At 46.0% G+C, this 22,852-nt stretch overlaps 1 protein-coding gene across 4 annotated transcripts in view; it reads left to right on the top strand.

The window, feature by feature from the left end:
* Positions 1–22,852, top strand: part of LOC142566835 (putative phospholipase B-like 2) — a 190,982-nt gene that overhangs the window by 21,074 nt on the left and 147,056 nt on the right. For 3 of the 4 annotated variants that reach the window (XM_075677731.1, XM_075677729.1, XM_075677733.1), the window contains exons 2-4: positions 211–417; positions 6,963–7,209; positions 19,143–19,258. In XM_075677731.1, the coding sequence (XP_075533846.1) occupies positions 236–417; positions 6,963–7,209; positions 19,143–19,258 (545 nt within the window). In that variant the 5' untranslated portion in view covers positions 211–235. The remainder of the gene's footprint in view (positions 1–210; positions 418–6,962; positions 7,210–19,142; positions 19,259–22,852) is intronic. The other variant, XM_075677732.1, reaches the window with a different exon arrangement.

Raw genomic sequence — 22,852 nt, 5'->3', positions numbered from 1 at the left:
TTCTGCAGAACCCTTGAAGGCGTTCTCACCTTCCCAGTGGCACAAGCGTTTTCTGTAAAGCTTCAAATCGCGCTGTAAAGCACCGCAACTGGCCTTTAAAATGGGCAGGAAGCTTACAAACCACGGTTACATCCGCTCATCAGGCAAGCGTACTTCATTTTTTTACTGGGCGTTCAGCATTACATTTCTGCTTTCTTCTTTTTTTTCCAGGCACATAGCGTCCAGCGGCTTTGCGATGAAGACGCTGTTGATACCCTTGCTCATTTTGCTGAACTCCTTTTCCTCCACGACGGCTGACTTTCATGGTTGGATTCGCAAAGTCCGCGAAGATCCGCCTGTGTTCGAGATTGTCGAAGGGGAGCAGGAGGGCACTAGCCCTGTCTGGGGATCATTTGTAGACAAATACTCAAGTCAAGGGTATGCACATTAAAGTGTTCATTCATTCATTCATTCATTCATTTATTCATTCATTCATTCATTCATTTAAACTTCAGCACCTGCAGGAGTTGAGATTTCAACAGCAAGCTTAGTTTCAAGCTGGCAGCTTGTGTTGCTACAAATGAGGTGAAAGTTTGTAGAAGCCACCGAGATTGTGCGCATGAACAGCATGTGTTCGATATTAATTCCAATTTCCTGAGAAGTAAAGAAACGGAGGATATTCTCATCGGACGATTGTAGCAACTATTTTCTCTGCTGTGGTATGGTGACCTTGCATTACAGGTGTGCACAGCGCTAGTCTCCGGCGATATGATGCAGCAAAGACACTGATGGCTATACTCGAGCTTTATTATTAATTTCATATTTCTTGTGTGTTCTTGTCTATAGTTTGCGTCCGCTTCAGAAGAAACTATTCATTTGCAAGTTATACGTTTTTTATATGTGTGTATACGCATACACTTCGCTTGTGGCTTGTTGTTTTTGAGCTATCCATCGTTAAAACAGAAGTCTGTTTTTTCTGTTATTAGTTGTATAGCAACTGAGCAGGAACACTTCGCCTCCTAGCTGTGTTGTGGGGGAATGGCTGAGGGAGAGGCTTTTAAGAATATTTTATCCAAAATTGTATGCCTTGTAATATAGGGGCTCTCAGTCCCGCATTGATTTCTACAAGCTAATATATGTAGTCGCAGTACTGGTATAAAAGAATGGTGCTTCTACTGAATCTTTTTTGTGTTAGCTGTAGAAATATGTAAGAGGTATTTTAATCAACAGAATTTCTTTTCTTCATCACTGCTCATTCAGCACTGCTTCGACCATGTTGCTCAAATACGCATGGCTTGCTTTGCAGATTCGCTACGACTGTTCTTTACCACAATATCGTTCAAGTGATCCTTTTCTTGTTGTTCTGCCGCTCCCAAGCAATTGTTTTGAACTTTTGAGTACATTGTGGACGTACTTGACGTCTATGCTTTCCGGTGACGTTGAGACCAACCCAGGCCCTACCATAGATGAATTGCTGCTATTTTAGAAAAGCATGCGCAAATTGAAACTCCGCTTGCCCATATCGAAGACAAACTTGAAAATTTCTCTGAGCCATGGGTGAAAGTGGGAAATGTCGAGACCGCAGTTCAGGGCAATGAATGCATAATTCAGCATCAGTAGCAACGATTGAACGAACTAGAAGATATGTCACGAAGAAATAGCCTGATCGTTTTCGGCGACCCCGAGAGCACCTACGAAACGCAACAAGATGGTGGTAACAAAGTCTTAAAAGACATATTCGTTGGGCGTCTCAGCATGACATTATCGTCCGTGGAAAATATTCACAGAATCGGCCAGAAGAAGGGCGGCCAACTAAGACCAGTAATCATAAGGCTGTACGATTAAAGGGAGAAGGTAGCCATCTTTAGAAACTGTAAGAATTTGAAAGGAACCAAGATAAGTGTATCTGACGATTTCTCGAGGGAAACACTTGAGAAAAGGAAATTGTTCTGGCATTCTGCTGAGGGCGATAAGGGAGGTGGTGTGAAGATGAAGCTTCTTCGTTATAAGTAATACATCGATGATGCAGTCTACGCATGGGACATGCAGTGAAATGTTCGCATCAATCGAAAAAAGTACAAAGAGTGCTCCATTTTGCACTAATTGACGTATGGAGACAGATTTCACGCTGTCACATGTGAATGCACGAAGTGTCCTGAACAAAATTACTTAACTGGGAAACTTGACACTAACACGAGCCCGATTTGCTCACGGTAACATAAACTTGGCTACAACATATTATTAATGATTCCGATGTTTTTCCATGCTCGTGCACTGTAATGCGATATGACAGAGCAACGAAAGGCGGAGGCATAGCAATATTAAGGAGGAAATTATTGAGATATATGCAGCTACCCTACATTGATGGAACTGGAACGTGCGGTGCAAATAATTTATAAATGAGACTGCCTTAATTGTTCGTGTTATTTACAGAGCCCCAGGAAGTTCTAGCCATTTCTTTGAAAAACTTGATGATTACTCAGTTCAAGTTACTAACACTAGGTGGAGGTCAATTATTACTGGAGAAATTCATTTGCCTGGGTTAGATTGAGATTCACGCATTTCAGGAATTAGAAACAGAAAAGCAGCTAAATATATGCTAGCTATTATGCTTAAGCATGACTTAATTCAAGCAGTCGATCGAACAACACGAATACAAGGCCAATACCGGGAGATACTAGATATGTTATTTTTGTGTCGGGATAGTTTTCACTGCGAAATTGACGTAACAAATGGAATTTCAGATCACAAGCTAGCCGTAGTTGCTTTAGGTTTTAGTGATAAGTACTTACAAGAAAACTCAAAAGGTTACCTGCACAACTTCAATAACGCAGATGACACTTCAATAATCGACCGCTTGGAATTGGCCTATGATGCTATGCGAGAAACAATGATGTAGATGCTCTGTGCAACCACTTCACGACTGTTGTAAGGGAATTCTTATCACTTTTTGTACCGCTGAAGGTGAAGCACTCACAGATATCTAATCGCTGGATAACCGGCAACTTGATACACTTGATGTGGTGACTACGACATGCCCGGCCGAAAATCCCAAGAAATCCTGAGATGGCTGATAATCTTAGTAGCAATGTTGGAGCAAAATTAAACGCATCGCAAAAGCACTTTCTATCTCGAACATTGACCGAGTATATGAAAAGCTCGCCTCAGAAGATCTGGATATATTTGTGAGGTTCCAAATCAGTTATAACAGAAGTTAACATAAACGGAGCTACATGTAATGATTCCGCTTTACTTGCCTTCAATAATTAATTAATTCAATAATTCAATAATTACTTGAGCTCAGTATCTACTCGACAGTCAATGCTCCGCTTCTAATGGCGTGCAACAGACAGAGTATCAACTTCATTGTTATTACGACAGAGGGCATTTTGTCTTTGTTGTTACAATTAGACACCAAGAAGTCGGTGGGTCTTGATATGTTGCCTAATGAGTTTTTAAGACGATACTGTGAATGGGTCTCGCATTTTCTGCTAAGAATTTTTAACGCATCACTGTGAGAAGGAACAGTGCCGGGTGACTGGCTGATAGCAAGAGTTGTGCCAGTATTAAAATCAGGAGATAAACTGACGGTTCTTTATTATTGCCCGATCTCGATCACATACACCACGTGTAAAATATTGGAACACATAATTTAGAAGTAATTGGTCCAATATATTATAAGACAACAATCTTTTCTACGCGAAGCAACACGGTTTTCGCAAACGCTTCTCAGCGGTTACCCAACTTCCTGAAACAATCCACACCTTCGTCACTGCAATTAATTGTAGAGAACAAATTGATATAATTGGAATAGACTTGTCAAAAGAATTTCACACGGTTTTTCATGGCCAACATATTGAAAAGAGGCGAGAGCTTGGTGTTGATTTGGAGATAGCCAACTTGGTTGAAGCCCATTTGCCCAACAGGCGCCAGTCTGTAGAGATTTCCGGTGCACGTTCACTTACGTTGCCTGTGACGTCCAGAGTACCACAGGGTTCAGTCTTGGGACCTATTTTGTTTCGGCTATATATTATTGATATTGCAAAAGATCTTCATTCTTCTGTTGATGTGAGACTGTTCGCGGATGACTGTGGGCTATTTCCTCGCGTGAGAAGTGTCACTGACCAGGTCTTGCTAAATGCTTCCTTGAGATCTGTTGAGGAGTGGCGTGAAACACGGGATATGAAAAATAATTTTTGTAAAGCCACATCTATGTCTGTATCAAATAATGAAGAACCACTGGAGTTTGCATATAAATTGAAAAATAAAGCCGTTAGGTTGTCTTGTCAGTTAAAATATCTCGGTGTTTCAATTACTTCGAATTTAAATTGGAACAAGCACACTGAAAAAAAAACTTGCGGCACAGCTGAACGCAAGCTGGGCATATTAAGGCGAAAATTAAGAGACAAGCCTGATACAAAGCTGATGGCTTATAGAACAGTAGTATGTCAAACCTCAGCGTATGCTAGCATATTATGGGATCCGCGCAGTCAAAAGCAAGCTGATGAGTTGGAACGGCTCCAACAATTAGCAGCCAGGTTTATTTACTCATGTTACCATATGACTTAGTAAGTGACCGCGTTACGTCACAGGGCTAACCTCTAAAAACTGTCTGCACGTAGACAGGTTGCACGTTAGAAATTGTTGTACCAGCTGTATAATAAAACACTAAACTTAGATCCTAGTTTGTATTTGCGCATTCCGGGACGATTGTCAACGCGTAATAATCACATTTATGGCATTTTACCCCACACTACAAGAGTACATGCGTTCAAGATTTCTTTTCTGCCAGGTACAATTTCACAATGAAATAAACTCGATTGTGGTGTTTTTGTGGACTGCCAATCACTTGAAGCGTTTGAGTGAAGTTTAGAGCTGCTTGCTTTATATATACCATTTATAATCTTATCCCCACTCCTGTAACAGCGCGAAAGGGCTAACAATATTGTAAATAATAATAATAAATAAGACTAATAATCAGGCAGCTGCGTTGACTCATGAACAAGAAAGGTGGTATCGACTGGAACCACCCCAAACTGCCCGTTACTGTCAACATTTTCCCCTATACTTGTAAACCTAACGTCAATACATTGCCCGTATATTGCGAAATGTGTCAGAAAACTACTTTCCCTATGGTCTGAAATGTTACCAAGTTTCGGAGCATTTATGAACAAAATGACCTACTACCGGATTGCAGTGTCCAGAATGCCTGCTGCGGTGAGCGTTGAGCGGGTGGCAGTTATTTTATATCGTGATGCACCGGAAATCTCCGGACGTTCACGCTATGACGAGGCATAAGGCATAAACCGCGTAGAAAGATTTTGCGCGCAGAAAACTCCACATAGAGATTACACGTTACAACACGCCATGGTTCATAAATCAATCAATCACTCAATCAGTAAATATTTAGTATTTCTCATAGTTGTGTACCAACTCATTCTTATGCAGGCAGAACCCCATAATCCCTTCAAATTTTGTAGCGGGTGTCTGTTAGTCCGGCATTCATTACTCATATTAAACATCGCAGTTGTGTCTGGTACTATGTCGCCGAGACCTTCTTGAGCTGAAAGCAATAGCTCGACATCAATACCAGCGCAGATTACAACTGTACACGTCAAATTTCTACCTTTGCCAAAAGGCTTCACGAAGGGTACGCATGTGTTGCTTTACAAGGTAGGCACTGGAGCGGCGCTGACGGACGGTTTTCTTGTAAAATGGCGTGCCTAAAAACCAAGAAGGGGACGCCCACCAAATATAGAAGCAGCTGGTGGCAAGGAAACTTCAAGACTCGAACAACGGCAGTCTTCAGCAGAGCACACCCTGCTGGCACCGATAATACAGACTTGCAAGTTAAAAAAAACACAGCACTTGGACCTCTTTATCCCGTTTTCAGAAGCCTGGACTACATACAGCCAGGGAAGACACATAAACAAGAGACGGTCCAGTCTTTGTGTGTGTATGAGCGTTTGGCTCTCGTGAACCGTCGAATGTGAAGTTTGTGTGTGTGTGTGTCCATCAAATTCTCTATCGATATAAATGTATCCATCAGGAAGTACGAGCGCTCTCTAAAAAATACAGATATTTGGGATGAAGCAGCGACTCCCTTTAAAAGGAGTTGCCAATGCTCCATTGTGCTCAAAATATGCAAATGCTGGCGTATACCATGAAGCACGAGTTCAATGCAGTAATAGCACTTCCCCTGCATCAAGCACTACATTGTCTCCTTAGAGCATTTTTTTCGTATGATAGTCTATTTATACCTTTTTCCGAATAGAACTAACGGTACACGACCACTGTCAACTATAAGTGGTATAAACGCTATATTGAGCGGCCGTGTACTGCGAAGGTGAAGAAGAGAATATCTCAGAATGCCAGAGAAGCATGCGCTTTCGTTAACTTAGTAAAATGTAGACTTCATTCACTCGGTTCTCCACTGTGTTTACTAAGCTATCGCGTATTGAATTAGACATATGATGCCAGAAAAAGCAAAATCAGCACTCGTATAAGTTGTCTCATCTCCTCTTTGTTGATGCTCTTTCGTTCGCGAGGTCCACAACATAGTATATCATGTACACCCACGGCTAGGCAACCTCCACTAAAGAATACCAAACGCATCAGTGATACTATTGTTACATTTTCGTAATCGCGGTTACTATAGCGGCATGGTGCTTCCTTCCCACGCAAAGCTGTTGACGCATAGCCCAGTTTGCAGTATTTCATTCCTGTCACGTATTTCATATCGAGGGAATAGTGAGCCCCACTTAGCATTACGTCTCTTCTCCTTAACCATTGCCACATATAGGCCTCAAAGCACCATTTAAATATATTGGAATATATTGGAGGACGACGAGGTGCGCCTATCGAGATTGCTGTTGAGGCGCATACTGTTGAGATTGCTGTTGAGGCGTATACCTACTGTTGAGGCGTATAGCCGCTGCGCACGTAAGAATATCACAATATTATTCTCTCTTGATTTTCTGCAGCTACGGTTTTCTCGAGTTGTACACCAACGAAAGCTACTCAGACCGCGACCAAGCATTCAGCGCGGGCATCTTCGAAGGTTATGCAACGGCAGACAGAGCGCTGATGCACTACGACAACTTATGGAAGCAGTACTGCGCTCATCAGGCCGACGGCTGCGTCAAGCTGTTCCAGTTCATAGGTGCTACGCTGAACTTCATGCAGCAGCAGGTCACAGAGCTAGCGGAAAAGGACCCCTACTGGCACCAAGTAAATAGCAATTTGATTGTTTGCTTTTCTGTGTGTATTTCAAAAACCAAGTTCACGCGAAATATCTTGCACTTATTTCGCGTGACAGGTGTGCATTACGGAAAAAAGTGTTATCGTGAGCATTCATTAGCCGTGTTACTAATATCAACGGACAAAGGAATGAGTCAAAGCAGGCAAGGAAAACGGTGTTCTCTTACAGGGACACAGAAGATAAATACTGAATCAGTTTAGATTTCCAAATTTTGTTCTTGAACAACTCTAGTTCCCTTCATTTTGCACGTAAGAGGTTGATTATGACAAAATAAACTGTAGGCCGTTGTTTCAATTTTCACATCTGCGTGGCAAGCCCAGGGCCGGTATGGTTGTGTGACTTCAAGGATTGCAAAGTAGTCCTCCCGTATTTCTGCAGCAGTGCTCCTTAATAGTTCTTGAAACTTCCTAAGCTCCGTTTCTGACTATTTTAGAATACAATGTAAACCATGTTTATCAATAAAATTTTACGTAATACCGAGCAAAATGTATGATCATTTCAAGATGGCGTCGCTTTGAAATTCGGGCTTGCGAAGCGTGTTCTCGCGGTAAGACTGGCATTTTAATAATGTGGAAGTGAAATGTTCTAACACAGTTAAAATCATTTTTTTCTTAATTATGCCCTTTATGTAATGAAACCAGTCAGCGACCTTACCGCCAGAAGCATAAAATCAACAGGAATCCACGAAGTTGGAATGCGTTTCTCTTTCGAGGAAATGAAAACAGGTTAGAGCCCTCCTTCAGGCGTTGTAGTTATCCACAACAAAAATTTCAATTGCCTTCCTCAAGGACTATAGTTTTTCTGAGGGAAAGTGTTCTGTGAAGTCACTTTGCTTCTTTCACAGCTGCCATGGGTTCGTCGGAACTTAAGGACGGGACCGGCGAAGGCCTCTGTTCTAAAAGTTGGGCTAATCGTGTTCTCATATTTCCTCAATGCCTCCGTTCACAAAAACGACATGAGCCTGTTCCCCACTGAACTTATCCTTATGTAGATTGGTCACGCCAGTAAAGGCATTGCCTGCAAAAGAAATGATTATATATCAAGAGGACAAGAGTACATCATCGCTAACTGCATTTAGCAAAAATATTCACTTGTACATGCATCAAATAGAAGAATACGACTGAAGTGGCACTGGGACCGTAAAGGATAGTTTATGTTATTTATTTATCAAATACTGCCGGCGGCCCATTAGCGGCCAAGCAAGGAGTGGGTACAAGTGGAAAGTAGAGCAAAAGCCAACACACGACTAGTGGTAGCATAAAGTTACAAAAATAATACTGTCCATGACACAAGGCAAACAACGTTGACAGAAGTTTAGCAACATTTGACAATTCACCAATGAGGACAGCATATATAGTTTATGAAAAGTAAGCAAGAATACTGTTTTCATCATTTTTCTTTTTTGTTTGACCACTTCGACAAATCGAAGGTGGTAAATATCTCAACTATACGTCTTTCCAGTTTGATTACTTACACAATTTGATAATATTGTTGCGATGCAGAACAGGACGTGCGGACAAGAGACGATGACGAAGAAGTGTTGTGGTTGCTGGGGCACTTCGACCGCCATGTTCTACTGTCAGCGTGTGCCTTCACGTTCGCCTTGCATAGACAACATTCGTGCTTGACTCCGCCTGGCAACATTTCGGATGCTGGGTACCAACGGGTAGCTCCGCAGCAGCCGCCGCGTGAGGCCTGACACGATGATCGACAGCCAAACCGCCACAATGACCGACCTCCCACCTCCGGTGCCGCAGACTCTGACCTCCGTCGTGTTGTCCCAGCCGAGAGACCCAGGGACCTTCAACGGCATTGATGGTACGAACGTTGAAGACTGCAGTTCCTGGTATGAGCGTGTAAGCGAAAATAATCGGTGGGACGCAAAGCTCTGCTAGCGAATGTGATATTCTACCTCCGAGACACAGCGCAAGCATTGTACGAGACACACGAGCACGATATAACGAGATGGGACTTCTGCAAGTAGAAGCTTTCAGACCTCTTTGGAAAGCCCTTTGGCTGCTAGCTGGCAGTGAAAAAGGAGCTATCGACCCGTACTCAAACGTCGACAGAATCTTACGTGGTATATATACAACACGTCCTCGTGCTCTGTCGTAAAGCTGACAAAGACATGAACGAGACCAGCCAGATTGCCCCCATACTGAAGAACATAGGAAATGACACAATTAACCCGCTTATCTGCGAGAACGATGATTCGGTGGACAGGATCATCAAAGGGTGCCGCAATTTCGGATTGATAAAGAGTCGCCGCATTACGCAGCACTTCAACAGACTACCAAATACGGATTCGACGTCTTCGTGTGTAGGAACCGCCACATGGAACTCGTCTGTCTGGACAAGAAAATTTGACGCGGCAAATTCGTCGCGAGTTCGAAGCCATGTCTCCCGCCATTGCTCGTGAGCCAACACATGTTCTCTCTCGCTTATACAGGCCGTTGGCACACAAGAGGTAGCGAATTTAGGCCTCTCATCTCTCTGCCCCATTCGTGTTGCCGCTGTCAGTCAGGACCGGCCCCACCCAAACACTACTTCCCCGTTTTCAGCGTATTCAACTCGCCGTCGTAACCTGGCCGACTAGAGAAAACTGTACGATAGGCCGATTTGTTTCAATTGCTCGCGTGTTCGGCATATCGCTCGTCATTGCTGCCGCCGTTGGTCATCGCCCCCTATCATCCCTTCCCGTTCGACCGTCCAGATCAAGATGCTCCTCGTTTCTGCGTGCTTCCTTCATCTACCAATACCGCCAACGTAGCTCCGACTTTCCGAACCAGCCCGTCACCATCGGCCCTAAGTCAGCGGTTTCCTTCGCCGCAGGCCCGCCGTTCTTCTTCCCTCGCGTTCGTACCACAGGAAAGCTATTCGGTGCCGCTCTCGGGGGTGACGCTGCATCAACGACCCGGCTTGCAAATCCTCTGATCACATTGCCTACCCTTACAAGTATGTTAGACGTTGACGTAGATAGAGTCCCAGTCAAGTCCCTCATCGACACTTGTGCGCACATGTCTGTAATGAGTGCCGCCCTTCGCTAAAGACTCAGAAAGGTCCTCGCGCCTGCCTTACCGTGCACAGTACGGATTCATACCGATGACGCAAGTCCCGTCCATCGCCGCCCCTACCGCGTGTCTGCTGGAGAGCGCAACATCAAAACGAAGTCGCTAAGATGCTGAAGAAGAACATCATCGAGCCTTCTGCAAGCCCACGAGACTTACCAGTTGTCCTGGTCAAGAAAAAGACAACATCTGGAGATTTTGTGTTTATTATCCCCATATCAAGAAGATCACCATGAAGGACGTGTAACTATTGCCGCGTATCGATGATGCACTTCCCTGTCTATCTGGGGCGAAATATTTTTCATCGATTGACTTCCGCTCGGGCTACTGCAGATCGCTGTTGATGAGAAGGATGGCGAGAAGACAGCCGTTATTACGAGTGATGCTCGTAATAAAGTCATGTTCTAATAAAGGCGTAATAATTCAGAGTCATGCTCTTCGAGCTTTGCGATGCCCCAGCGACGTTTGAGAGAATGATGGACACCCTTTTCCGAAGCTTACGGTGGGCCATCTGTCTGTGTTATCTCGATGACGTAATCGTCATCCCTCCACACTTTCGAACCCACGTTAAATGTCTCGCGACTGTCCTTGCTGTGTTCCGCGCTGCGAAAGCTCAGCTCAACTCGTCGAAGTGTCACTTCGGTCGTCGTAAAATAACCGTTCTCGGGCATTTTGTAAACGCCACCGGAATTCAACGTGACCCGGCCAAAGTTCGAGCCGTGCAAGACTTTCCTGTGCCGTGCTCAGTTAAGGAAGTTGGCAGCTTCATAGGCTTATGCTCGTGCGTTCGACGCTTTGTTCAAAATATCGCTTACTTTGCGCGCCCTCTCACCCAGCTTTTAAAGAACGACGTCGCTTTCGCGTGGGGACAGCGGCAGGCCGAGGCCTGCACAGCACTCATCAGAATCTTGACGACCTCCACAATTTTAGCCCATTTTGACCCTTCAGCACCTACTGAAACCTTCGCAGATGCTAGTGGCCAAGAACAGGGCCGCTGTTCTTGGCCAGATTCAGCGTGGCCAAGAGTGCGTTATCCCTACCGAAAGTCGTCTTCTGTCCACGGCCGAGCGCAACTATCCCATCATGGAGTGACAGTGCCTAGTGCTGGTTTGGGCGATAGCGATATTTCCACCGCACCTACTTAGTCGCCACGTACGCGTAATTATCGACCACAGAACGCTCTGCTGGCTCTCCTCTTTGGAGTACCATACAGAGCGTCTTGGGCGTTGGGAATCGCGCTTGCAAGAGTACACTTTCTCTGCGGTGTACAAATCCGGCCTTCTACATCAGGACGCTGACTGCTTGTCCCGCCACACTGTTGACCCACCGGAAGCCACATACCTCGAATCCGACACGAGCGTTATGTCCATCTCAGGTTTTCTCAACATTGGCGATGAACAGTGCCGTGATCCCTTTTCGCGAACCATCATAGATCGGTTAAGCTCGCTACCGCCTTATCCACCCATTCGTATCTTCAGTATTTCTGTGAAGTCTTGTACGAACGCAACTTGCGTCATGATGGTGCTGACCTACTGCTGGCCGTACCGGGGCGCCTTAAATGCGCGATGCTTCAACAATTCCGCGACACGCCCACTGCGGGGCATCTCGGTATTACCTACACCTTTGACCGAGTCCGGCGCCGTTTCTTCTGTCCTGACCTCTACTGCTCTATGCGCCGGCATGTGACAGCTTGCGACCTGTGCAAACGCCGTAGCCCATTCCCATGTCTCCAGCTGGGCTTTTACAACCCACCGATATTCCTACAGATCATTTCTTTCGCGTGGACCTACTTGGCCCTCTATCTTTCTCAACTAAGGGCAACAAATGGGTTCCGGTTGCAACAGATTACACCACGCGCTTCGCTATTACGGCAGCTCTGCCTACAAGTTGTCCCACTGACGTCGGGGATTTCCTCCTACACAACGTCATCCTGCACCATGGTGCTCCACCTCAGCTGCACACGGATCGCGGACGTCACTTGTTGTCAAAGGTCAGTGATGATATCCTCTGCCTATGCTCTACTGAACAGCAAATAGCCACTGCTTACCGCCCACAGGCTAACGGTCTCACAGAGCGACTGAACAGAACGCTTAACGACATGCTAGTTATGTACGTTTCTCCGTACCACTATGACTGGGACGTCGCTCTGCAATATGCCGCCTTCGCGTTCAATTCGTCCAGCCATGACACCGCATGTTACTCACCGTTTTATCGACTGCGTGACCATGATTCCGGTTGGCCCCTGGACACTGTACTTTCACAAGTCACACAGTCGCACACTGCTTATGCCCGCGATGCAATTTCTGTGGCAGCCCAGGCCCGTCAGATTGCCCGCACTAGCCTCACTAATTTCCAGGCTGCCGAGAAGTCCCGTTACGATAGGCATAATAGGGACGTGCAGCAATTACCTGGCTCTATCGTGCTCCTGTGGTCACCATCTCGTCGTGTAGGCTTATTAGAAAAACTTCTGCCGCCATATTCAGGTCCCTACCGAATCCTGTGACAGCTTTCGGATGTGACGTACGAGATTGCTACCAAAGAGCGAGGCCCGTCGTCCGTACAGCGAAGTACCGATGTTGCTCATGTTTCCCGTTTAAATCCCTACGTGCGTGGCTTTGCCAGGCCATAATCGCTTGTGCCGGGTGGGCGTTCCAACTCCAGCGGGGTAGTGTCGCGATGCAGAAGAGGACGTGCAGGCAAGAGACGATGACGAAGAAGTGTTATTGCTGGGTGCGCTTCAGCCGCCATGTTCTAGTGTCAGCTGGTGCCTTCAGCATTCGCCTTGCATAAACAACATTTGTGCTTGTCTCCGCCTCAAAACAATATTTTCGCTGGGGATCACATTGCAACTATATATAATCATCATGATAACACTATTCCCTGGTAATTACTTTATGGCGTGATTATTTTCAAGTGTGTACGTCTTGGAAGCGCACCGGCTACAATTCGTAAATTGCATTATTTGACGAAAAATATTTAAGAAGGTAATTGAGAATTTTTGTTAATTAATTGAATATGTGTTTCCATTTCCCGTGCTGTTAATGTCCACCTATTCGAATAATCCAGTTGAAGGACAATAATTATGCTATGTTCCAACGGGGATCTTTAGAAATTCCGGGAAAGCTATGAATGATCACCCCGTATATGGCACACGTAGCAATTGTGTAGCCGACGCGGGTCAGTGCTGAAGGTGTTTTCATATAGCAAGAATGCTGACGGCCTGCCCTAATTCTGTAAGAGTGATGCTCTTTAAAGGGGTCCTAAAACATTGTTCTAAAAAATTATAGAATGACATGCTGAGATCGGCACGGGCAACGTCGTCGGCGTGAGCATTCGTAGTCATCATGTCGTCTTGATCGGCGTTAGCATTCGTCGTCGTCATATCGTTTTCGTAGGGAGCAGGGGGGGTATTTTTGGCGTCTCGATACAAGGCAACCTTCCCCCTGGATGTCGCTGCCATTAGTTTCCCTGGTGCGCACTAGGGGAGCGACCAGCTCTGTCGACGTCAGTGATGAAAGTATGGCGGTTTGGTGTAGTGACACACAGGTTATGGGGACTGCCAGTGACGACGTGGTGAAGCTGCTTGGCGGGGTGACAGCTGATCACTGTTTGAGACACGACGATCGTCGAAGTGCAGAGAAGCGGCAGGCGAAAAGGAGCAGGCTCCAGCATCTGGATGGGAGCAGTAACGGGCAATGTGACCTGGTTTGCTGCAATGGAAGCAGAGTGGTCGACTTTCGGCCACGCGCCACAAGTCGGTACGGCAAGCTGGAGGTGTTCTCACCGACTCCAGTTTCGACCACAGCACGGGCACGGGCCCCCGTGCCGTGGCTGAAATGGCGTCACCGGCGGTGAAGGGGGAGGACGTCGGACCATGCCGGCATAGGTCGGCGGACGTGTTGCTGGACATGGGGCTGGTGCGATGCCTTGCTGCAACTCCTCGCGCACGACGTCGGCAACAGAAACGATCGGCGACTCTGTAGGAGGACTGCCGAGGGCTCACAGCTCTTCCCGCAGGATGTCTCTAATCATGTCCCGTAAATAAGTGCGGTCAATAATCTGGGCTGCGGAGCTGATGGGCGTCTTGTTTGGTTGGCGGTCGAAGTGGCGGCAACGTTGCTGAAACGCCCGCTCGATGTCAGTCACTTCGTTGATGAATTCGTGCACCATTGTTGGCCGGTTTCGTACAAGACCGGCAAAGAGTGGTTCTTTAACTCCCCGCACCAGATGACGCACTTTCCTTGACTCGGTGATATCGGGGTGAGCTCGACGAAATAGACGGGCCATACCTTACGCATACATGGCGATGGTTTCTTTTGGTTTCTGTACCCAAGCCTCAATAAGTTGTTGCGTGTAATTGCGCCGGTCCAAGCTCGAGAATGTATTGAGGAGCTGACGACGAAGATTGCTCCGTGTTTGGAAGCTCGCTTCCCTGTTCGCATGCCACGTACCAGCGCTGCTTTCTAGCGCGAAATAAGCATGGGCGAGTTTTTGTTGGTTGTTCCAGCGATTTACCAGAGCGACGCGTTCGTACTGGTCAAGCCCGTCCTCGACATCTTCAAAAGCATCGCCGTGGAATAATTTGGGGACGCGAGGGTGTTAAAGAGTCACAACGGAAAGGCCAGCCGCCGTCTGTGAAGGAGGAAGAAGCGCCGATGATGTAGTCATGCGGGTGGGAGTCGGAACGGGAGGGAAGTCCGGGCTCAGGCCGAGCAGGCGCCGACTGAAACGGTGCACAGGAGTCGTTACGAGAAGTGGAGATTCGGAACTGGGCGTAAGGTTCCGAACAGGGGTTGCCCGCATGGGGTTGCCAGCACCTCTGCCAGCGTCGCAACGTCAAAAACAGGGGTCGTAGAGCGCTATTCAGGAGGCACACCGGCGGTTCGCCTTTTTAATACCGAGCGTAACTGCAGCTTCTCCTTCACAGCGCCTTGACAAAACGCTCATGCGTACTCGCGTTGTCCTCTTCTTTATGGAGTACTGGCGCGGCAATATAGTGATTCCAGGACTACAGAAGAAGTCAGATCTACCGGCCCCTGCTCTAAAACAACTAAGCTTACTCCTCTTGCATGGAAAGTACAGCAACCACGTGCACATCTATACCGATGGATTGGCTACGTCGTCCAGTTCTGGTGGTGCGGTAGGTATACTAGCGCGAGCAATGACACTGCGGTTCAAGACATCGCATGTCATCGCCTCAACGGAAGCAGAACTAACGGCTCTGCGTCGTGCACTGGAATTCATTGATTCTGTAAGACCTGCAAAATGGACTATGTTCTCTGACTCAAAACCGGCATTACAGTGCATGCAGTCACTTCTTCGACGCCGATGTCATGAACAGCTGACATACGAAATCGTGAAACTTTAACATCACGTTTAACAAAAAGGTCATAAGGTTGTCTTTCAATGGGTAGCTGGCCATTGTGGAATCAGTGGCAATGATTCCGCTCATAACGCTGCTCACGCATCACATCAAGAAGAGCACAGCGTTCCATTTCCGTTTTCGAAGATAGACGCCACAAGGCAACTTTGACACCTGGCTCGCAGTCTCTCACTGGCCGAGTGGAACTCGCCAAACATAGGACTTACACGACTGCATCGATTAAACCCCTCACTGCAACTCCGACCTCCATTCGGACTTCTTCGACGTGAAGTTACGCTTCTCGGTCGCCTTTGATTAGGAGTTGCCTTCACAAAGGCATACTCTACATTAATTGGAGTGACCGACAGGGCACCATGCGAGGTCTGCAGCACCGAAGAAAATAAACCATCTGCTGTGCCACTCTCCACAATATTCCCCAAAAAGACAAGAACTTGCTAACGCTCTCCAAAACCGGACAGTCGGCCTCTTTCCGTGCAGGTGCTGCTGGAACACCACCCTTATCGTTCATCGGCCGATAAAGCGGTGAAGGCACTTTTGTGCTTTTTGAAGACGACGGGCTTGGGTGAATGTCTGTGACTATTAGTGCAATCAATAATAGCCCACACGCGTCAGGGAACTCAACGCTAAATTCCTTCTTTCCTTCCCTTCTCTCTCTCCCTGTCATCTTTGTCTTCCCCTTTCCCATTCCCCCGGTGTAGGGTAGCCAACCGGACGTTATTCTGGTGAACGTCCCTGCGTTCTGCTTTTCTCTTTCCTTCCTTCCTTCCTTCCTTCCTATGTGAAAACAGTCGCAGAATCCACTTTTGGGCAGCACCTCGAGACATAATGTGTTGACGTAATTTCGTTAAAAAAATCGTTTGACAGGGAATTTGTATATAAACTAGCTGCATAATGTGAATTCCAATACGAGCACACTATTTCCATGTTCACGTAATAAGCACGAAGGCGCGATTTTCATAGCTGCCTTGAGTGATTCAAGAAAAAAAGTACCTTAGAAAAAAGAAACAGAAAACGGAAGTACTTGGCTATGCACACCAGCCAGTTTCCTTCGTTATCAAGCTTTACAAATAAAGAAGCTTAAAACACCTCGATCGGAAGAACCGTAAACATGGAGTACTCTACAAAACTGCCTGATGACAGTGCTTGCAAGTATGCCACAATCAACTAGGCGCACGCGACGTGTCCATAGAATGTGCGCACTCTTATGTCTCGACTGGTGCCTGTGCAAGGGCACATCGCCGACTCGAAGGAGCTCAAAAATGAACAACTATCTTTTTCAACAGCAACTTTATTATCTGAATTAATACAGCGGGCTGATGCATGGCCTCGGCCAGGTAACTTGCCGGCAAGGTTCGCAAACCCGGAGAATCCACGTGATCTATAAGGCGGCCGGTACACTGTAGGCATGGCTTTGATTACGGAACGAAGACGAAGACAGCGTTACTTTCTTACTCGGCACGCACTGTTCTCATAATACGTCCTCGGTCATCGGTCAAATTCCACCGGAGCGTTGGTTTCGGAGCGTGCTAATCTTGGAACACATTTGAACCGAATAACTTTATTGTGCGCGCTTGGACAAGTAGTTTACTTCGTCTATTGGCACTAGTTCACGTGACTTGAATACGCACATTTCGTTCATATCTCAGTTAAATCACGAATTCCGAGTTCGTCTCCATGCGCTCACTGGAAACAATCTTCTGAACGTAGACGTGACGAAGCTGATAGCGTCAAGTCCTTTCTGTTTATGGTGGCGATCCAAAGCGGACGCTCCTCCGCGGAGTCACCATAAAAAAGCGGTGTCTAAGGAGTCATCGCTCAACATGCACTTCACATTCACTTGCCCAAGTTATTTTTGCAGCCGAATACAGCGCAGTTTTAACCATTTAGCTTGAGTAATCTGTCATCGCCGCAATCGCAGCCGGAACACGTTACGATCGCACTACTTCGTAATGACCCCGCTACCACTCCTAACTGCCGCGGGAAGAAACAACGATCCGCACATACCAGTGCGAGGAGGAGAGCGGCGCGGCCCTCTGGTTCGAGGGTACGTTCCTCCTCGCCTATAAAATGGTCTAAGCCAAGCTAGCGTTTTTATGAAAGAAAAATATTCTCTTTAAGCGGCGCAGAAAAAGGCATCGTGGAACAAATATATAAGCTAAAAATGCATTCACTCAAATTTTAAGCATTACTTAAAAACATTTTGTGCGCAAACAAACAAGGACAAAGAAGAGGATCAACACAAGGGCGAGGGCTTTCTAACAACTAGTTTTATTTTCGAAGAACTTCCTGCTTAAATTCCTTCCTGAAAGCGCTCGTCCTTGTGTTGATCCTCTTCTTTGTCCCTGTTTGCGCACAAAAAGTATTTAAATAATGAATCTATTCCAACTAGGCTGACTCGCAGTTATGCTTCAAATTTTAAGCCTTTATATTCATTTGTTTGTTTATTTAAAACATGAGGAGCGGGCGTTTACATCAGTGGAAGCGCGGGTCGTAGGGCAGCCTTGAAACATTGTAGATTGCAGTGGAACACGGTGTCGGTGAAAAGGTCATTCTAGTCCCGGACAGTCTTAACAAAAAAGGAAAGAAGACGTGCACTACACTGAGCAGACCGGAGTACACCTTTTGGTTACTTATCTGGGACAAAATATCTGCACTGCACTGGTACAATGGCTGAAGTACTAGAAGAATAACGATAAACTTTGGAATCCAGACACAGCCGGAAAACAAAACGAGTTTCTTCTGGGTTAAGCATTCAGGATTTCAATTTTAGTTCAGAGACACGCCTACGATATCAATAGTCCAAACAAATTAAATGAGCTGCGCGTTTTCGAACGCATTTTAGGGTGTTAGGAAGGGCAGGTTGGTGCAGGCACCAAACAAAACATGCGTATTCTAGCGTAGGCCTGGTGAATGTTAATTAACCTATTACAAGAATAAGGCGGGGTGGGATTCATCACGAAACTGATGCTGTAGCCACACTTTCTTGTCGAATGGGTATGCTTTCTCTACTTGCTCACCTGAGTATTGCAATTACAGTTACCCCACAGAGCCGTTATTTCGGTTAATTAGTTAATTTATCTAAATATTTTTTTAATTCTCGGTCATCATGTCTACGCACACGTCCACCGCCGTTAATGTTGTGTTACCAACAAAATGTTCTCCTACTCTCAGTTCCACTGACATTCTCGCTTAAAGCCTCATGATACACCCCACCGTGTAAAAGAACGGTCTTTCAAAAAAGAAGGATGCTAAAAACGTAAAAGGAGCATGATGTGTGAGCACGCACTAATGACTGCTTCCTGTGCAGCTCTGCCTTGTTTGCATAACTAGAAAACGAAACAATATTTTACGAGTAAATAGTCATTTCAACCCTAATTATTCACGCTCTTATTAGAGGTAGGTTAGCTTATGACGTTGGCTTTATGACAAACACAAATTACTGTCTTCGCAGGTTGACATGGTTCTAATACAGCTCCACGCCATTAGCGCCGGCATCAACGCTAAGAAGCAAAAGAAGCGCTTCCTCTCAGCGCAAAACCTCAACAACGTCGATGCCAGCGTGGTGTTGTAAGTCCACTGTTCCTCCCGCACCCAGAGACATCAAAACGAAAAGCAAAAAAGAAAGTTAGAAAAATGCAGTAATTGCTTGGTTTCGTCCCGTCTTTAATTGTTCACTTACTTTAAATATACCTTTTAGTAGCGAGAGGAGCAAGCAATCAGTGTGGGTGTTCAGTTAGTAAGCCCACTAAGCCGATTAAGAGTGAGACTAATTAAAAGTGAAGCGTTACTGTTTAGACATAACAATGTTTTTGGCTGATGACCATTTTATAGATCGGTGCTCATTTCCTGAACCCAGTATAGCCAACAGTTCCAAAGATAGAGCACATGACATTCAATACTCGTGAGAGAGAGAGAGAGAGAGAAAACTCTTTAATGAAAAGCAGGGTGCGAGACACTTATGCGCTCACTGTCCCTATCGGTGTTCTTGAGATGGCACCTAAAATAATGTTGAGGAATCCGCGGCACTCACATGGTCCCGTAAAGTTGTTGTTATTCTCTTTCTTGCTGTGATTACTTGTGCTGACCCATTACGATGCCGTACTTGGTGTAATCGCGGTTCATTCGGTGATCGTCTGATAAAAAAAAACTGCGCATTGTACGTATGCAACCACTTATTACATCCTACTGTATGACTAGAGAAGCGGATCCTCATTGGTGCAGCGAGCTTGCCTATCAGTTGCTTCGTTTTAGCATTTTAAGCTTGCCATTACTAGATGCACTCTACTTAGAACAGAGCAATGCGTGCGACATGGAGCTACTAGTTTAATGTTAATCGGTGTTCGATTTTGGTCAACGGCTTGTATGAAATGAAAAGTGCAGGTAAGAGGCAAGCGCTACATAGGCCATATTATTTCCTCCGCCTTCTTTGTGCTCCGGCACTTCCGCGCGAAATACACCTGTAAAGGCCAGCCTGGTCATAGTATATTGTACTACAAAATTCTCTAAAGGCAGACCATTGACTTCGCGACCACAAGAAAAAAAAAAGGTCAGCCGCCTACACCACTCATAAACGCGACTAGAAAGCGCGCGCCATTAAAGAGCTCAACTAAATAAGTATTTCTACTTTTGACGTATTTCAACTTGCTCGTGCTTGCACGTCAAGCGCGAATACGGTTTTTCACCTTTTTCGCCATTTAATAACTTAGCAGTCAAATTTATTTTACCATATCAGACCGCATTAAGTCGGTGAAATATTTACTCAGGCTAATAATCAGATTGGGGTGCCGTTATTTGGCATCGCATTATTATTTGTATCGCGTCGCTATGTTTAGGCGCACAGAAGACTTGCATTTATATATATTGAGAAAGAAAGACAAAGCGGTACAGAAATTGCGCCGCGCACTGTGAAAGATGCCGTATGGTAGATAACTACTTAATAATAACCTCATGGTATTTCTAAACGGCTCCTGAATATAAATACGTAGAATCTTTTAGCCGTTTCTCAGTGCAGCCGCGATACACGGCAGCACCGCACATCTTATACTACGCAGTCGAACGCCATAGCTTCTCATAGCCACTGGGGCAGATAATAAGCAATCCTGAATTTTCATGCTTCATTCCAATCGCAATAACGATTTCAATAACTGATTTAAGTCGGTTTTGCTTGGCAAACGAGGGCCGAAAATCATGTTCCTGGTATTCCATGTGTATTATCATAAAATAAATTATATGTGCTCTCATATGGTCAGTTATATAAATTATCATATAATATATATTATGATAATTTGGTGTCAGCCTATTGTGTCATTCGTTGCATTGTTATGCACATGTCCACGTTTATATGTAATCAAGCGTCGGCCAAATAAATGAAATGCAAGTGTCCGTTTGTGTGTGTCCTTTCTTAGTCCATGTTTAATTTTGCTCTCGAAACCATTTCTAACTTATGTGATCATTATTTATTGCCCTTTTTGCAATAAACCCCATTGGGAGTAGCAACATGTTTTTAGAAAATATGTACCTTGTTTTGGACAAATTCAAATCCAAGTTCATTTGTATAAGCAATGATCGCAGGTAGCCAAAATATGTACTTATCATATTCTCGGTTTAACTAAGAGAGTTAGCTGTAACGAATATATTGGGGTCGTCGGCGTGCCACATTAAATCGGGCGAATTTCGAAACTTAGTAATGTCATTATTAGGTATTACTAACAGCAATGGATGGATGGAAACAACTTTCTTGTACGTCCGGCAAGGTTTAACGCGACCCGGGCTCAGGTCTCCCACGGGGGAACGTCAAGGCCCTGCGCCAACGCCGCCTCACGGGCTTGCTGGACTGCCCACGTCTAGATTCCGAGGTATGAGCTGCGCCGAGCGTCGGCCCACCTCGATGACAGGGTCTCCGAAGCAACTGCCATCCGTCCTACAACTACAGTGCACTCCCACAGCATATGTTTGAGTGTTGCTGGTCCTTCCTGGTACAATTTGCGCGCGTCGTCCTGATGTTTATCTGGGAAGATACGTTTCAGACGGAATTTATTAGGGAAGGTGTTCGTCTGAAGCTGTCTCCAGGCGACAGCCTGCCTCCTGTTCAATTTCGGACTCGGAGGTGGGTATATCCTTCAGGCGTTTTGATATGCGTTGGTTATGTCATTGTATCTGGTGAGCCTGTCCCGTTCTGCGCGAGGAGTGTTCGCTATCATGCGAAAGGCGTTGCCCTGTTCGGCGCGGCAGGTCATGTCTCGCGCCGTCCGGTGCGCCGCCTCCTTTAGGTTCGGGAGCGCGTCGCCTTCCGTGGTGACGTGCGCCGTGGTGACGACCCTCGAGCTTGCAGTTTTGGATCTGCCCACTTTGGCCAGAATACTCAGGGCTTCCTTGGAAATTCTACCTTTGGCTTAATTCTTTACTGCCGTTTTCCAGTCTCTTAGTACGACTTCGCATTCCTGTTCTGTTAGGGCCAGCCCTATCGCTACTTCCTCCGCTATTTCCGAGTGGTCGGTGTATACACTGCATGCGATTCTGATTTTGGAGTCTATGTCCATGACTACAGCAGTGTATTTATGGTCGTTTGGATTTGCGGCTGCGTCGACAAAGCGCGCGTTTCTCTCCGTGCCGAATGAACGCAGCAGAGCCTTGGCTCTTGCATTTCTTCCGCCTCGGTTGTAATCGGGGTGCATGTTTCTTGGAATTTTTGTCACTGTAACAGTTCCTCTGATTTTGTTGGGGATTTGCATTTTCTGGCTGCGCTGGTTGTGGTACGTTATGTCGAGCTTGTTCATAATGTGCCTTCCCGTCGTGGTGGTCGACAGGCGTTCGAGCTGCGAGATGCGTCGTGCTTCGGCTATTTCTTGTAGGCTGTTGTGTGTGCCCAGCTGAGCCAGGAGCTCGGTGCTCGTCGATTCTGGGAGGCCCAGGGCTATCTTGTACTATTTTCTTATGACCGTGCTGATCTTTTCCGCGACGTACCAGTTGTGGTAGGCGGCTACGTAGGCGATGTGGCTGTCAACGAAGGAGTGGATCAGTCGAATGCCGTTTTCTTCCTTCATGCCCGCGTGTCTGTTGGTTATCCTCTTTATGAGTCTCGTGGCACTAGTGACTTTGCCTTCGATCTTCCTCACGGTTTCACCGTTAGCTCCGTTGGCCTCAATGATCATTCCGAGGATT

The sequence above is a fragment of the Dermacentor variabilis genome, unplaced genomic scaffold, assembly GCF_050947875.1.
Source record: "Dermacentor variabilis isolate Ectoservices unplaced genomic scaffold, ASM5094787v1 scaffold_13, whole genome shotgun sequence".
Taxonomy (NCBI): Eukaryota; Metazoa; Arthropoda; class Arachnida; order Ixodida; family Ixodidae; genus Dermacentor; species Dermacentor variabilis.
This window is presented reverse-complemented; position numbering and strand designations above follow the sequence as displayed.